This window comes from Triticum urartu, chromosome 4 (assembly GCF_003073215.2).
Source record: "Triticum urartu cultivar G1812 chromosome 4, Tu2.1, whole genome shotgun sequence".
Classification (NCBI taxonomy): Eukaryota; Viridiplantae; Streptophyta; class Magnoliopsida; order Poales; family Poaceae; genus Triticum; species Triticum urartu.
This window is the reverse complement of record NC_053025.1, coordinates 149309256-149325175: the sequence shown is the minus strand read 5'-3', so window position 1 is coordinate 149325175 and position 15920 is coordinate 149309256. Positions and strand designations below refer to the sequence as shown.

Genomic DNA, 15920 nt, shown 5'->3' with positions numbered 1-15920 from the left:
CAACCGAGCAATCAAGAAATGCCAGAACATCAAATTTCATTAAAAAGCTGCAAACCAACTATAGAAAGCAAATGAATAGCCGCGTCCGGCACCTAGTCTAGTCTTCTCGCCAGCGGGGAGCTAAGTGCTGCCACTAGGACATGGGAGGGAGCCTCCAAGGCCCGAGGGCGGCACTCCGGAGACTCCGGGGCATGCACAACCCCACTCATTATTATGTGAGAGTTTCACAGGTGGAGACCTTCACAGGCATTGGGCCTTGATTCATGGGTAGAACTTCCGGAGATGTTGGATGTTCCAGGCGTTCTGGATGGGGATCCCGTCCTGCGTCTCCAGGCGCACAACGCCATCCCCGAAGACGTGGGCAATCCTAAACGGGCCCTCCCACATGGGTGAGAGCTTATGCAGCCCTTCCCTGGAGAGCACCCGCCTCAGGACGAGATCGCCCACCTCGAGCGTCCTGGAGCGGATGTTGTGGCAGTGGTACCGCCACAGCGCCTGCTGGTACCTTGCCGCACGGAGTGAGGCTTGGCGGCGGTGTTCCTCCCCCAGCACGAGGTCCATCCCCTGCATGGCGTCCTGGCATGCCTCGTCGAATGCCAGGACCCGCGCGGAGTGATGCCTGACCTCGTGAGGGAGAACCGCTTCGGCTCCGTAGACAAGGAAGAACAAAGTCTCGCCTGTCGGCTTGGTGGCGGTGGTGCGGATGGACCAAAGCACGGACTGGAGCTCGTCGTACCAGCCCCTGCCGCAGGCCTCGAGCTTCTTTTTGAAGGTCCTTGTCTTGAGGCCCCTCAGGACCTCAGCGTTAGCGCACTCGGCCTGGCCGTTGCTTCTGGGGTGTGCTACTGAGGCGTAGCATATCTGCGTTCCAAGGTTAGCACAATATGTTTTGAAGATATTGCTAGTGAACTGCGTACCGTTGTCGGTGCTGATGCGGTTAGGGACCCCGAAACGGCTCACCAGGCCCTTGATGAACCTGACCGCGGATCCGGCTGGGATGGTGCAGACGGCTTCCACCTCCGCCCATTTGATGAACTTGTCGATGGCGACATAGAGGTAGCCGTAGCCCCCAGGAGCTCGAGGGAATAGACCCAGGATATCCGGCCCCCAGACCGCAAACGGCCACTAGAGTAGGATGGTCTGGAGGCCCTGAGTAGGCTGGTGGATTTGCCTGACATGGAACTGGCAAGCCTCGCAGGATTTCACCAGCTCGGTTGCGTCGTTGAGTGCCGTGGGCCAGTAGAATCCGCTGCGGAACACCTTGCCCACCAAAGTGTGTGACGACGAATGATGCACGCAGTCTCCGCCATGTATGTCAGCTAGCAGTTCATTCCCTTGCTCCCTGGAGATGCATCGCAAGAGAACAGCATTCGGTCATTTTCGGTATAGCTCACCTTCCCGGATGCAGTAAGCTACAGCCTGCCGAGCTACACACTCTGCATCCTCGTCCTTCGGCAGGGTCCCCTGCAGCAGGTACGCCTTGAATTCTTCAATCCAGCACCCCTCCTGGGTTTCAAGTGCAAGGAGCAGGCGTGCTCCTGAGGTCGGGCCGCAGGCGGGAGCTCCTGAGGTTGGTGGTGAGGGGAGATCCTCCTGAGGCGGCGTAGGGTCTACAGCCGGAGGGGCCGCTAAAGGCTTCAAGAGCCGCTCCTCTAAGACGCCAGGCTCCTGGGGCTGACGTGTTGACGCCCTCTTGGCGATATCACCATCTTCCTTGTTTGCGCCGCGGGGCACATGCTGCAGTTCTAGGCCCAAGAATTGCTTCTCCATTTTGCGTACCTCCGTGAGGTATGCCTCCATGTGCTCGTCCTTTGTCTCATACACCTTGTTGGAGAAGTTGACGAGGAGCTGAGAGTCGCCCTTGATGGTGAGTCGCTTCACTCCCAAGGCTGGCGCAGCCTTGAGGCTGGCGATCATACCTTCATACTCCGCAATGTTGTTGGAGACCTTCTCACCTCGCTGGAAGCAGAGCTACACGGCGTAGTAGAGCTTGTCCTGGGTGGGGGAGATGAGTACGAGTCCAGCTCCCGCGCCCTGGCGCGCGAAGGCGCCGTCGAAGTACATGATCCAGCCGTCCGATGCTTCGCTTCCTGGCAAGAGAGACCGATCCTCGCATGCTTCAGGCCCCGGGGCGTCAGTCCATTCTGCCATGAAGTCGGCAAGCGCGGCTCCCTTGATGACCCAGGTGGTGCTGAACTCCAGCTGGAAGGCTTGCAACTTGATGTTCCACTCGGCGACCCTCCCTGCTGCGTTGGGGCTTCGGAGCACCCTTTCCAGCGGGTAAGCTGAGACGACCTTGATGGGGTGGCCTTGGAAGTAGTGGCGCGGCTTGCGTGAAGCCACATGGAGCATGAGCAGAAGCTTCTGCGGCATGGGGTAGCGGGCCCGCGCGTCGCGCAACACCGTGCTGATGAAGTACACAGGATGTTCAACGAGGACGGGAGTGTCGGTGGAGTCCAAGATCTCCTGAGGGATGGGCAGCTCCTGAGACCGGGGGACCTTAGGAGCTTCATTACCCACCTGGACCGCCGCAGCCTTCGGAACACCGTCTTGGTGCCGTACCGTTTCGACCGAACGTGTAGCACCGTGGGGCAGGCTCTTGGCCTGGCGCTCTTCCCGGACGGCCACCAGCACCGCGCTAGCGGAATGAGGTGTGGCATCTAGGTAAAGTACCAGGGGCTCGAGAGGACGAGGCACCACCATTACCGGTGGGCTGGTTAGGTATCTCTTGAGGCCTTGAAACGCCATGTCAGTCTTCGGAGTCCACTCGAACGGGCCCTTCTTCTTCATCAGTTTGAAGAATGGGAGGGTGCGCTCCCCCAGCTTGGAGATGAAGCGCCCTAGTGAGGTTACGCAGCCCGCGAGTTTTTGCATTTCCTTGAGAGTCTGCAGCGGGCTCATGTCTTCTATTGCCTTGACCTTCTCTGGGTTCGCCTCGATTCCCCTGTGCGACACGAGGAAACCCAGCAGCTTGCCGGAGGGGACGCCAAACACGCATTTCTCCGGGTTGAGCCGCAGACCTACCTTGCGTAGGCTGGCAAAAGTCTCCTCCAGATCCTGAATGAGGGTCCTAGCCTCCCGAGATTTCACCACAATGTCATCGACGTAGGCTTCCGCATTCCTTCCGAGCTGTTGGCCTAGTGCGATGTGCATCAGCCGCTGGAATGTCGCCCTAGCATTACGTAGCCCGAACGGCATGCAGGTGTAGTAGTACACTCCGCACAGGGTTAAGAACACCGTCTTCTCTACGTCCTCCACTGCCATCTTAATCTGATGGTAACCCGAGAAGGCATCTAGGAAACATAGCAGGTCGCATTTGGCAATGGAGTCGATGATCTGATCGATGTGCGGAAGCGGGAACGGGTCCTGGGGGCAGGCCTTGTTGAGGTTGGTGAAGTTGACTCACATGAGTTCTTTTCCGCCCTTCTTGGGCACGGCGATGGGGTTTGCCAGCCACTCCGGGTATCGAACTTCGCGGATGACACCCGCCGCCTGTAGCTTGCAGGGTTCCTGGATGATGAAGGACCGCTTCTCTGTGGATTGTCGTCGCGCCTTCTGCTTCATCGGGCACACATTGGGGCACACCCTCAACTGGTGCTCGATTACTCCCCTCGGGACCCCTACCAGCTGCTTGGGCTCCCAGGCGAATACCTCCTTGTTCGTGCATAGGAATTTCACCAGTGCCTCTTCCTGGTCCGGGTCGAGGTTGGCGCCTATGATGAAGGTGGCTCCTGAGGCCCCGTCCTCGTCGACCGACACCTGCTTCGTCTTGGCCCGATCTTGGGAGAACAATTGCTTCTTCTTGGCCGGCACAACCCCTTGGGTCTCGGGTGCTGCTTCACCTACGGGGCGCGCCGCCGCCATGGCCCTCAAGGCGAGCTTGAGGGGCATCAGGGCTTCCTTGGTGTCTCCAGCCACGGTGAGGACGCCGTTGCTCCCCGGCATCTTCATGAGGTTGTATGCGGGGTGGGTTGCCGCCATGAACTGAGCCAGGGCTGGGTACCCAAGGATGGCGTTGTACGGGAGGCTGATGTGAGCGATGTCGAAGTCGATGAGTTCGGTGCGGTAGTTGTCGCGGGTGCCAAAGGTGACGGGGAGGCGGTCTGCCCTAGGGGGCTGGTGGAACCGCCACCGACTCCGGAGAAAGGCTTGGTGTGGCGGAGCTGGCTGAGCGGCACATGGAGCAAGCTGAAAGCCTCCACGGAGAGCACGTTAAGGCCGGATCCTCCATCGATGAGGGTCTTGGTGACTGCTATGTTGCAGATGGTGGGCGTGCAGAGCATCGGGAGCGAGCCCGAGCCCGTGGTGATCGCCGGGTGGTCCTCCGAGCTGAAGGTGAGGTCGGCTTGGGGCGCTGCCCATCCCGGGGGAGCCCTCTGCTACACGCGGACAGCGCCCATCTGGCGGACGAATTGCTTGACATGGCGATCCGAGGCTGGCGCCCGCGAACCACCAAGGAGGGCTTCTACGGCGGGGACGCCTATGCCGCGAAGCGCGCGATGAAGAGGCCGCACAGCTCCTCCCGGGAGGCCACGGAGGAGTGAGACAGGTTGAGCAACCAGGCGCACGGCACGCCGACGAGGGTCATGGGGAACCAGTTGGCCATGACTTGGTCGTCGCCTCCGGCTTCAAGAACGGCCTCATCGTATGCCAGCAGGAAGGCCGCTGGATCCGCCGCGCCGTCATAGTGAGGCGGTATCTCTGGCTTGAACTTGTGCGACCACTACACTTAACACAAGGCGGGGTGAAGGCCCGGATGCCACATCCGCGGGCGCCCGCCGACCCAATCAGAGAAGTGGTGCCTGCCATGGGAGCAAGATGAAGCAGGCGGAGAGGCGAAGCTTCGGCGCACCCCTACCTGACGGCCAAATGTCGGATTGTGGGTTCCGACTAACCCTTGAGGTTCAAACTCTGGGGTGCGCACGAAGAACACTCTCTCCCTAGTTTGCTCGCTTAACGATCCCACGGCCTAACTCGACGAACCCAAATAACAAGAGACACAAGGGTTTATACTGGTTCGGGCCACCTTGCGGTGTAATACCCTACTCTAGTGTGGTGTTGGTGGATTGTCTTGCGGGATAAGGATGAACTAGTACAATGGGTGAACAGCCTCAGGAGGGAAGGTGTTCTTGAGCTCGGCGAGCTGGCGGATGTGGGGATGAAGTGGATCCAATCCAAGATGAGTCGATCCCTACCTATGGTGGTGGCTAGTCATATTTACAGAGGCCCTAGTCCTCTTCCCAAATATTAGGCAGGAAGGGATCCCACAACAGCCAAGTTTGAAGGGGGACAACTAGTACAAGCTGTCCTGACAAAAGGTGGTCTTCGCCTGCCAAAGGCTCTGGTGGTGACGCTGCTGTGGGCTCCGTGGTGACCTCCGTCATGCCGTCCTGCTGGTCTTGGTCTTGTTGCACCGATATGGAAACCTTTGCCAGATGCCTTGGGACTCCTCGCCTGCGCCTGCCTCTTTAGCACGAAAGAGGAAACTGACATACTGCGCCCATTGGCGCCCGCCTGTCCTTGGTCGTCATGGCTCACGTCACGTGAACCTCGCGAGGTCCCTCTTGCATAGAGATCTCCACTCCTCGGAAGCCAACCTAGTGAGGCTGCTCTTGGGGAGGTCTTGGTGTCGTCCGCCTCGCGAGGCTTGGCCCCTCGCGAGGGTCTTGAGCTGCTGCTGCCGAAGATGGGATGTACCAGGCCGTTGGTGGAGCCACGCACAAGCCTGCATGCAGGCAAGTCTGGGCACCCCTGGTCCCAGAACGCCGACAATGACCGCCATCCAAACCGGTTGAAGATATCCCGAGCTACCGTCTCCCATCGGATAGATCCAGTAACCAAACGCTCCCTGGCCTCCGTCAGAGTGAGTAGCGACCACATATGATGAGTGTAGTAGCCTGTAAGATAACCTGCAATAAATGAATTTTTGTTATTCTGTTAAAAACCAAATGGTTTCTGTAGTTTCAGACTGCCCATAATAAAGCACATACTCCTACAAGAATATGTCGTGCAGTTTCGGAATCTAACCCATCTAACCAAGTCCCAAATAACGTGTTGATGGTATTCGGAGGAGTAATATTAAATGCTAAGTGCACTGTCTGCCACAAAATTTTTGCCAAGGGATAGTCAAGAAAGAGGTGTTTGATGGACTCGTCCTTATCACAGAAACTACATCTTGTAGATCCTGTCCGATTGCGTTTTGCCAAATTGTCCTTAGTTAGAATGACTTGTTTATGTATAAACCACATAAACACTTTGATTTTTAAAAGCACTTTGACTTTCCACACATGTTTCGAACGAGGAATAGCACTAGAATTGATAGCATCCAAATACATGGATTTAACCGAAAACTCACCATTCTTTGTTAGTTTCCAGCTCAACCGATCGGGTTGTTGAGAAAGGTGGACCTCCATCAATCTTCGCATCATGTGGAGCCAACCTTCCCAACGATTTCCGCTAGAGTCCTCCTGAATTAGATATTCAGAGGATTGGATTATAATACTGTTGCAACGTAGGCTTCTCTTCACTGCATAATATTATAGAGAGATGGATATTAGAGTGCAAGGGGCGTCTTCCCTAGCTATGTGTCCTCCCAGAACCTCGTGGTATTACCATTTCCAACTACAAATTTTGTCCAGTTGAAAAAGACTGATTTCACCCTCATCAATCATTTCCAAAAGGGCGAATCAGTCAACCTCAGCGTCATCTGGGACAATGTTTTGGAATTAAGATACTTGTTCCGCAGTATGACACGTAGGAGTAGCAGACCGAAGCTAATTCAAAAGAGAATCATATGGATAGAATTGCAGCTTTCATTCGAATCATATCAACACGAAGTACCAATTGCAGCTTTCTTTCATATAACATGTAAACGAACAAATGTTAGACAACGACCACTTATTTAATATATGAATCGTGCTTTTGGATGCACTTCAAGGTCCCGAGTTCTAGTTTCACGTAAGACCCTGAACCCTGTACGCAGTGCAAATCCTTGTGTTTTTGTCCACCTCTCGCTATCAACACCCGGGCTATAGTTCAGGGCAACAGGCTTTGGGGAAGAATTCCAGATAACAGGCTTTGGGGAAGAATTTCAGATTGTGTGGAGGGCGAGGAGGCGCCGCCGGTTTGGCACGGTGTCCAGCGAGGTAGCAGGAGCTGTGGTAGACATGGAGAATGATAGTTCTGATTACCAAAGTCGAGTTGCATAATACACATCATACATCGTACTGCTCTGAATCAATGTTACATATACAGGCCGAACTGATAAGAGAGGAGTAGGCGCCCGTTCAGAACATATCTCCTTTATACTTGATGTCTGATGGCAAGGTACTCTTCATCAGAATACAGAACAGAGTAGCGGAGTAGGAGCAGGCAGAGGCATCATCACAAGTTGCTCCTGTGAGTAGTGGCCGCTGGCTTGGGTGGTGGCGACTTCTTCATGTTACCGAAGAGGGAGTGCCTGCCCTCGGCGACGACGTTGCCGGTGCCGGCGTTGGTGAAGAGCACGTGTGTGCCGGAGTAGGCGCCCTTGTGTCCGAGTGCCCTTGCCGTTATGCTCAGCCGGTCCCCCGGGCGGGCCTGGGAGAGATCCGGGAAGGCGACGGACATGTCGACGGAGACCTTGAGGTTTTGGCCCTCGGAGATGGAGGCGGCGGAGCCGATCTCGTCGACCAGGGCCACGACGGCGCCGGCGGCGAGGCAGCCGGTGGTGGAGTCCTGCGTGCGTGCGTGTTTAGCTCAGCCAGGAGGGATCAAGACAGACAGGTGAAAGTGAAATCGATCAAGGAAGAAGCGAGTGACGTACGGTGAGGCTCGGGGGGACGGTGTAGGAGCAGTGGATGAAGCCCGGGTGGAGGCGGAGGACGCGGATCCCGCGCAGCGCGAATCCCTCGAAGAAGCTCGGCGACAGATGAGTAGTGGACTGTGATAGGGATGCGGATGCGGCGGAGGAGAGCGCGTCCACCCGCGCGTGCTCGTCGGCGCTGACGCTCAGGACGTCCCGAGCACGAGCTAACTCGGGGGAGTCGGCCATGGCCACCTGCTGCAGCTCTGCTGATGATTATCTCTCTCCCGTGGATTTGGGAATTTGTGACCGACTGACTCTGGTTGTTGGTGCCACGCGACCAAGGTCTCAGACCAGCCGCATCTACCAGTCGACTCAACCACACCAACAAAACAGAGAGAGAGAGAGAGAGAGAAAATCAGCCACCAAGTTGGGCCGGAAGAAAAGAGAAAAAAGCCCAGCAACACAGTCTCGACTCGTCGCACGACCGCGGTGGTCACCAGCCGTTGCGCACTGCCTCCCGTCCCCTGATTCTCCCCGCGACTGCTCCGCGCTCCGGCCGATCTCGCCGCCTAGCTCCGTGCCTCGCCGGCGACGCTGCCCGCCGAGCCCCTGCCCGGTGCCACCGCGCCCAGCCGGCAGCCAGCAGCCGCCCAGTCCGCACTCGGCAGTCAGCGTCCGGCAGCCGGCGTTGTGCAGCTGCAGCAGGCCAGCAGCCAGCCGCCCAGCCCGATTTTAAAGGTACGTTTGATGAGATTCCTCCCCGTTTCCGAATTTTTGTTTACTCATTATTCATTGCTCGTCGTGCTGCCACCTGCTCACGAATCTAGGCTTGCTGTGCTCCTTTGTAAATTACTAAATTGTACTGTATTACACTCCTGAAGTCTGTCCAGGAATGTTACTAGTCACTACTGGATTGTTTCAGTTTGGGTCCATATTTTGAATCCATGTGGCATCTTGAGCTGTGATTTCCAGGAATGCACCTACTTACTACTGAATTGTTTCAGTTTGGGTCAAACAATTGATACATTGTTCTCATTTTTTGAATCAATATAAATGTCATTGTCATATTGGTTTGAGGAGAGCAGAAAACAATAAGACCAAGAGAGACCGCGAATGGAATCGGAAGAAGCAGCAGCAGCAGCAGCGCAAGCGGAAGAGGATCTCCTCCGCGACTTTGAGCGAATCCTCCATGACGACCCCCTCATGTAAGGATCCAATCATTATTTATTTTTCTCTTTCAGATTTCTTCCCCTAGACCGCATTCCCTGGTCTCCAATTCATGGCGTGGTTTCATGGCATTGCAGAGACGAGGTCGGGTTCCTGCATCCCACACAGTTCCACTCGCTACTCGTAGACAGCACCAACAAATCCACATCCCAATACTTCTGGTGCGTCGACCACAAGCTTGCCATCTCCTCCAGCATCCTGCCCGACCTCTACCGCGCCGCTCGCCGCGCACACTCCAACGCGACACTCAATCCCTCGTCATCACCATCTGCATCCGATGCTGCCTTGATCATGACACACAGCAAGGCGCTGCTCATACTCTGCCCTGACTTGCTCACCGCATGGAACTCCAGGTAGTATAACTCTGGAAAATACACATGAGCTCCTGGGTGCTCCACACCCCTATATGAATATTAAATTAAAAAAATACCAGGAAAATTCAAAAAACACCTGGAATCTTGAGATATCAAAATTGGGTGCCCAATCTACTCCTGTGTGAAGTTTCGTGAAAAAAATACCAGGAAATGTATCCGTTGCGAAGGAAATACACTCCGACCTACGATCCATCGAAACAGTTCTTTTTCCTATACATAGGATTTTTTTTGTCTTTTTTACTGAGAATACCACGGATGCCATTTTACAGGAAACTTCACAAGGGAGTAGATTGGGTACCCAAGTTTGATATACCAAATTCTCAGTTTTTATTTTTTGAATTTTCCTGGTATTTTTTTGAACTTAATGTTCATATAGGGGGGTGGAGCACCCAGGTGCTCCAAATCCTCTTCCCTATTAGTAGTCTATATAATGCCAGCTACTTTCACACTCGCCTTATTGTAACAGCTATAGTCTTGTGCAGGAAGATGGTGCTGTCCACCAATTATAATCTCTCGCACCTCAAGGATGAGCTGCGATTGTGTGCCTTGATCCTCTCCTACTCGCCAAAGAATGAGAGTACCTGGAGCCATAGGTACACAAACCTACACTTTCCTTCCCTTTAAACTAACTCAACCCATCTTTCTGCTGCTGGAAATCCATGTTGATTTCACTTGTTTATACTAACATACACCTTAATGTCTACAACAGGAGATGGGTGATCAAAAATCTTGCACAACACCTTCAGGACATGCCGGAGCTTATAGACAAGGAATCTCTACTCGTAAAAGACATGGCAGAGGTCATAGCCCACAAATATTTGCTTGTTCAGAATTTTGACGTCCACTCTTCTCAATTAATGACATTTCATTTGCAGCTGGTTGCTAAATCACTTATACGCGATTAGCTATGTACAGTGTGCAACAACATGATAGGTTTACTTTACTCCATCTGCAGAAATCAAAGATGAACTACCGCGCGTGGAGGCATCGATGCTGGCTTATTCCTTACATGAAAACAAAACAGGTGAGGTTATAACTGATTAACATTCATTGTCCCGCATTCGTGATCTTGTATGGGGCTCCTGAACACTATCATAGCTTTAATCTTGGCCTTGACTGTTGCACTGTTGCAAGACTTTCTGCTCCCATCATCAGAGCATCTAATTTTTGTTTCTTGAAGGTGCTAGATGAGCTGAACAAGTCAAAAAAATGGGCTGAGTTGCATGTTGCTGACAACTGCTGCTTTCACTACCGCAGGGTTAGGCCCTTCCTTATTTCTTTAGCTTGCACTGTTGCCTATTGGTATTACTATTTCAAAGCTAATTTATATCTTACTCAATGTTATATCATATCAACCGCTTGTTTGTGCATCACTCTGCAAAGCTTTTCAATTACACCAAATTGTGCATTATTTAGGATTTGGATTTGTTCTCATACTCCAACATTCTGTATTGGCACTCATAGTCTCATACCCTGTTTTCTAACTGTTCTTTAGGACAGCATATGCATATTCAATGTGGATTAATGCAATCATACCGTATCTTTTCTTTGTTATAGTCCCCGCAGGGTTAGGCCCTTCCTTATTTCTGTAGCTTGAACTGTTGCCTGTTGGTATTACTATTTCAAAGCTATTTTATATCTTACTTGATGTTATGTCATATCAACCGCTTGTTTGTGCATCACTCTGCAAAGCTTTTCAATTACACCAAAATGTGCATTATTTTAGGATTTGGATTTGTTCTCACATTCCAATATTCTGTATAGGCACTCATACCCTGTTTTCTAACTATTCTTTAGGACAACATATGCATATTCAAGGGTTAATGCAAACATGCCGTATTATTTCTTTTTTGTAGTCCCTGCTGTTTGCATTACTAGATGGTGCAGCGAACAGAGAAGATTCCCTTATTTGCCAGTCAGAAGCTTATCTAATGTGGAAGGTATGGTGAATTTATCAAATGCTAATCACTTACATTGTTGTGTGCATTTAGTTATATATACACCAGTTACGAAGGCGAAAACAAGCCCATGTCCATCTCATTTTTATGTTAGAAGATTGGTTTGCCTAGGCCATGCTGCTAGAGAGACTTGATTGTATATGACCAAACAGGAGGAGCTGAGGTGGAATGAGACGCTCATCAGACGATACCAAGGGAGAGAGGTTTGTACCTGCGGTGAATCAAAGATGATATTATTGCCAGGGGTGTGACTGATTTGTGAAGATGATCTGTATTGAACTATTGATGCAGTCGTTGTGGAACCATCGTCGGTTCCTCTCACAGTGGTGGGTACAACACTTGCTCAGCTGTGAGGAAACCAGCCCGTCAAACGAATCCCTTGCAGAACTCTTCCTATCCCAAGAGATACACCTCCTGTCAGACTGCCTGAGTGCTCCCAGCGATGAGTTTGGCGAAATGTGCGTCCAGGCGGAGCTTGCAGCGCTCTACATTCTGTGGATATCTAAGGCAACCTCTTCTTTCACAAACCCAAGTTGAATTGCGATGCATATGTTAATTATGGTGTGGCGTTTGGCTGAAGAAGAAAAGCTAACTAGTGGTGTGATATGTTTTTGCTGAATGTAGCAAGATGCAGCGGTGAAAGGGAAGGTGGAAGAGATATTGCAGTCGACGGGAAGCCTGAAGGAGGTGCTGGCAAGGGCCTGCCCGGAGAAGAGCAGACTGTGGACCCATTTGCTTCACTGATGAGTGCTGACCTGCAGATGCTGCTGTGTTGTGCGTTTCTTTCTTTTACAGTTGCTGTATTATTTGTCAGTGTTAGATCATTGAGCTCTGCGGCTCTGGAAACTCGTGCCTATACATTACAGATAAAGTAGCAATAAATAGTTAGAACAGAAACATAATTTCGTTTTCATGGTGGGGGTACTTAATTTGTTCCTGTGGGATTCTTGCCGTTGTGTTGTTAGTGTAAAAGCTTTAGGATATTGATGTTCTTAGAGCATTACTAGTAGAGCCCTCAAACCCTCAAATCCCTAAAAATAACTGCTTTTTTACAGTTTTCGTCGAAAAAAAGCCGTAGACTAGAACCCCTTAACACTCAAACCCTTAAATTTTTTTAAAGGTCCAACCCTCAAACCCTCTCCCAATCCTCAAAAGTAAGGGTTGGGGAGCAAAACCTACCCCAACCCTCATTTGGCGGTTATACTCGCGCGGGAGGGAAAAATCCTCCCAACTCCCGCGTCCACGCCCGCGACCGCCGCTGCTAGTCGCCCCCGTCGCCGGCGACCGCCCCGTCGACCTCCCGCGCGCAACGACAACGTCGTTCATGGGGAATATTCCGTTATAAGGATTGGGTTTGAGGGTTTTAATCTTTGCCCCTGTTTTTCAATCCGTAAAAGTGCACAAAAAGATCATTTTTGGACCTTTAAAACGCTGGTGAGCGTTTGAGGATTTGAGGGTTCTACTAGTAATGCTCTTAAGGTTGCTGCGCAGACATACTGAACCTTGTTTCGTATGCCATGGCCTGGAATCAAATTAACTTTCTGAGTAGTTAAGGCTGCTTCTGGTTAAGTGATCTTGTATATTTACCTTCGTTATGAATTTGAAACAGATACAGCTCCCCTCCAACTGCAAATAGACACCCCAGATATACTTTTGCATTTAACTTAGCACCAGTGCTAGTGGAATAAGGACCACAATCCATTCAACTTAGATTCGGTATGGTGCCTGGGGTTATGATAATCCCCTTACGGCTGAGCAGAATTTAGATGCTGGGTATTCGGCTTTGGGGCTTCTTTTCTTAATGAAGGCATCAAGCTGCTATTTACATATTGCTTCATTCTGAAACATAAGAAAGGAAATGCGATAGGACATCCTTAGATGACATGACGATGATCTGATTTACCCAGCAGAGTAATATGATTTTTACAATAACCTGAAAATAGCAACCTCTGTAGCCTTTCAAAAACATAAGCACGGCTTAAGAAATGAAGAACGTGAAGACGGATTAGAATTCAAGTGAGCAGCAAAAGATACCCATAGATTTAGGATTTCTGGTGGAAGAAACGGCACACAACACAATGAGCAAAAGAGGAAGAAAACCTGGCATGCTGCTATGCTGTGACAACGACCCTGCAATTTTCTTGCTGTCAATATCAAACAAGATCCAAAACATCTTGCAACACCGACCAGCTTACCGGCATTCGATTCCATAGCCCTTACATCATGTTATTGCTATTGCCAGAATGCTAACTTGAATTCAATTGACAAAAGCAAACATACATATGGCATATCTTATACAAGGGTGTAAAGTTAAATGCTATACTCCACTCCCAAGCCCAGTAGGAAATAAAACTAAGGTATATAATCCAACACCATCACCACTTCACTTGACGACCTTTTTTCTGATCTGAGCCTATAAAAAGTTGATTCTGATGATGCTAGCTACCATAGATATGCACATTGTAGCCAAGGCACATAAGATGGTGGAGAAGAACATAAACCTGCCTTCATCACTGCTAGATCAGTACATCCCGAGCGAGCTACGAGGCAAAGAATTGGATGAACGAGCAGGCCTTCCTTTCCCGGGCATCCCATTCTGATTTCGCCGGCTGAATTGGGCACCTCCGATTGGATAAGGGATCGCGCCATTATCGACCGTGCAAGGCGTGTACCTTGCACTGAAATTCCTCTCGAGTAAAACCTCATCCTTTCTCATCCTCCCTAAGCCATTAACATGCATTTCCACATTGCTCCTCCTCCCGCTCATGCCGCCCATTGCTGCACCACTATTACCGAAGGAGCTCCTCGCGCTTACGCTGCTGTTGCACCTGAGCATCTGCCCATTGTATCCCCTTGCGCGGAGCTCGGGCCACTTCTCCGAGAATGATCTGTTGGCCAAACTGGCAGCTTCAGATTCCTTGGTGCTGCTCTTCTTATGTATGAGACCAAAGATGTTCCACCCCTTGATCCACTTCTTAGACTTCTTGGCCGGCAGAGGGATGCCATCCCGGAATGCCGCCAGATCAATGCTCCCTGACATATCATCATCCCGGAGAGAATAAGAATTCGGTCCCTGCTCCCACTGCTGATGATGGTCAAGAACACTCTGACTCTGAGCGTGGTGGTACTGATAGAACTCGGCACCAATGGCCGGTGAAACCCGGGCATTGGCATTGGCAGTGGCACCGGCCATCATCCTGGGCAGGTCACTGGCATCAGAGAATGACTTGCGGCTGGAGAAGGAGGAGCGGTCCACGCTCCGGCGCCTCCTGCTGGAGCTGGAGGAGTCCAAGTAGTAGTCCCTTGTCTGGGCGCAGCCGCCGGGCTCAGTGTCCTCGTCTTCCTCCACGGGGATTTGGCCATCAGAGCGTGGGACGGGCGCATCCTCGACCAGGGACAGCATCGGGGGAACGCGCAACCGTACGCCGTGGTAGCCGTCACAAGAAGCTCGGGGCTCATCCACCGAGATGCGGCCGGCGTCCATCGAGAGAAGGGTGTCCACATCGATGGAGCGCCGGCCGAGCGCGTCGACGGCGACCTCGGAGCGCGTGTCGCGGAAGCTGCGGTGGCGGAGATTCTCGTGCGGCATGGCGGCCCTGCTGGCGATGGGCCCCTGCTCCTGCTTCTTGAGCTTGCTCTTGCGGCGCCATTCCTGCCATTTCTTGCCCAACCCCCCGAATGTGCCGGCGGTCTTCTTGGAGGAGGACTCTTGGTGGATGTGGTCTTTCATCGGCCTGCCCGCCGCTGTTGGCGGAAGATGTTCCTCCTCCCCCGGGAGGTAGGTTGTCTCTTGGTGGAAGAGGGCGGCGGCGCCGCGGGCGTCGCAGGAGCGGCGCTGCGGCTCGAAGTAGGCGGCGGCGGAGCGGGCGTAGGAGAAGGACTTGCAGCGGCGGAGCTCCGCCGAGTCGGCGGGGTCGCTGGGGTGGAGGCCGGCGAGCCGCTCGCGGAGGCAGGCGGAGCAGAAGCCGGTGACGGCGATGCCCGGGTGGAGGCCGCAGATGGAGGGCACCGGCTGATCCATCCCCACTCACGCACTGCTCACTCACTTCACTCGTCTGTCTATATCTATCAAGGGAGAGGGCAAGGAGGCAGCACCATTGGCGAACTGAATTCCTACTTAAGAAGACGGGCTGATGTTCTTGTCTGAAGAGAAGAGAAGAGAAGAAAGAAACTTGTGATGTTGTGATGTGGGAGAAAGACAAGATGAGGAGTGGAATGGAAGACTCTTGTGTTGTATTCTTGTATCTATTGTGTTCTCTACTGCTGTTTGAGCCCTCAGCTCAGCTGGGAGAGGGGATGAGCTGAGCAGGCAAAAGAGACAGACCTCATCAGGCAGAGGCAGTGATGGCGACCTCTTTACCTTCCTTTTCTTTTTCACTTTTCCTTTCTTGCCCCTGTCCCTCTTCTCCCTCTTTTGCTTTACCCTTTCCCCCATCTTGGACTCTTGTTGCACATTCCAGAACAACTCACATTTGTTTGTTTCCATTCTTCATTTGCTTTAACATTTCACTTCATGCATTCCCACATCTGTGTCTAGTTCCATTTTGGCCAGACAAACAAATCCCAAGGGCAGGG

The 15920-nt window shown here is 52.2% G+C and overlaps 3 protein-coding genes across 3 annotated transcripts; 1 reads left to right on the top strand and 2 right to left on the bottom strand.

Moving 5' to 3' along the window:
- Nucleotides 1–7161: 7161 nt before the first annotated feature.
- Nucleotides 7162–8184, bottom strand: LOC125551166. Its single transcript, XM_048714325.1, has 2 exons — nucleotides 7805–8184; nucleotides 7162–7716 (listed from the first exon to the last, which is right to left on the bottom strand). The coding sequence occupies exons 1-2, from the start codon at nucleotides 8030–8032 to the stop codon at nucleotides 7384–7386; spliced, it is 561 nt and encodes a 186-aa protein (XP_048570282.1). The 5' UTR covers nucleotides 8033–8184; the 3' UTR covers nucleotides 7162–7383.
- Nucleotides 8185–8220: 36 nt separating this feature from the next.
- Nucleotides 8221–12258, top strand: LOC125551165 (protein prenyltransferase alpha subunit repeat-containing protein 1). Its single transcript, XM_048714323.1, has 11 exons — nucleotides 8221–8524; nucleotides 8872–8991; nucleotides 9091–9366; nucleotides 9870–9980; nucleotides 10097–10187; nucleotides 10343–10411; nucleotides 10568–10645; nucleotides 11244–11327; nucleotides 11498–11548; nucleotides 11637–11852; nucleotides 11970–12258. The coding sequence occupies exons 2-11, from the start codon at nucleotides 8900–8902 to the stop codon at nucleotides 12087–12089; spliced, it is 1188 nt and encodes a 395-aa protein (XP_048570280.1). The 5' UTR covers nucleotides 8221–8524; nucleotides 8872–8899; the 3' UTR covers nucleotides 12090–12258.
- A 1106-nt stretch (nucleotides 12259–13364) lies between these two features.
- Nucleotides 13365–15678, bottom strand: LOC125551164 (protein OCTOPUS-like). Its single transcript, XM_048714322.1, has one exon. It carries the CDS (start codon nucleotides 15364–15366, stop codon nucleotides 13867–13869), a length of 1500 nt encoding a protein of 499 aa, XP_048570279.1. The 5' UTR covers nucleotides 15367–15678; the 3' UTR covers nucleotides 13365–13866.
- Nucleotides 15679–15920: the final 242 nt, after the last annotated feature.

Coding starts and splice junctions, on each gene's coding strand:
- LOC125551164 (XM_048714322.1), bottom strand. CDS start 15,366: ATGGATCAGCCGGTGCCCTCCATCTGCGGCCTCCACCCGGGCATCGCC.
- LOC125551166 (XM_048714325.1), bottom strand. CDS start 8,032: ATGGCCGACTCCCCCGAGTTAGCTCGTGCTCGGGACGTCCTGAGCGTC. Junction 7,717..7,804: donor CCGTCCCCCCGAGCCTCACC/GTACGTCACTCG, acceptor GCACGCACGCAG/GACTCCACCACCGGCTGCCT.
- LOC125551165 (XM_048714323.1), top strand. CDS start 8,900: ATGGAATCGGAAGAAGCAGCAGCAGCAGCAGCGCAAGCGGAAGAGGAT. Junction 9,367..9,869: donor CTCACCGCATGGAACTCCAG/GTAGTATAACTC, acceptor AGTCTTGTGCAG/GAAGATGGTGCTGTCCACCA. Junction 9,981..10,096: donor GAGAGTACCTGGAGCCATAG/GTACACAAACCT, acceptor TGTCTACAACAG/GAGATGGGTGATCAAAAATC.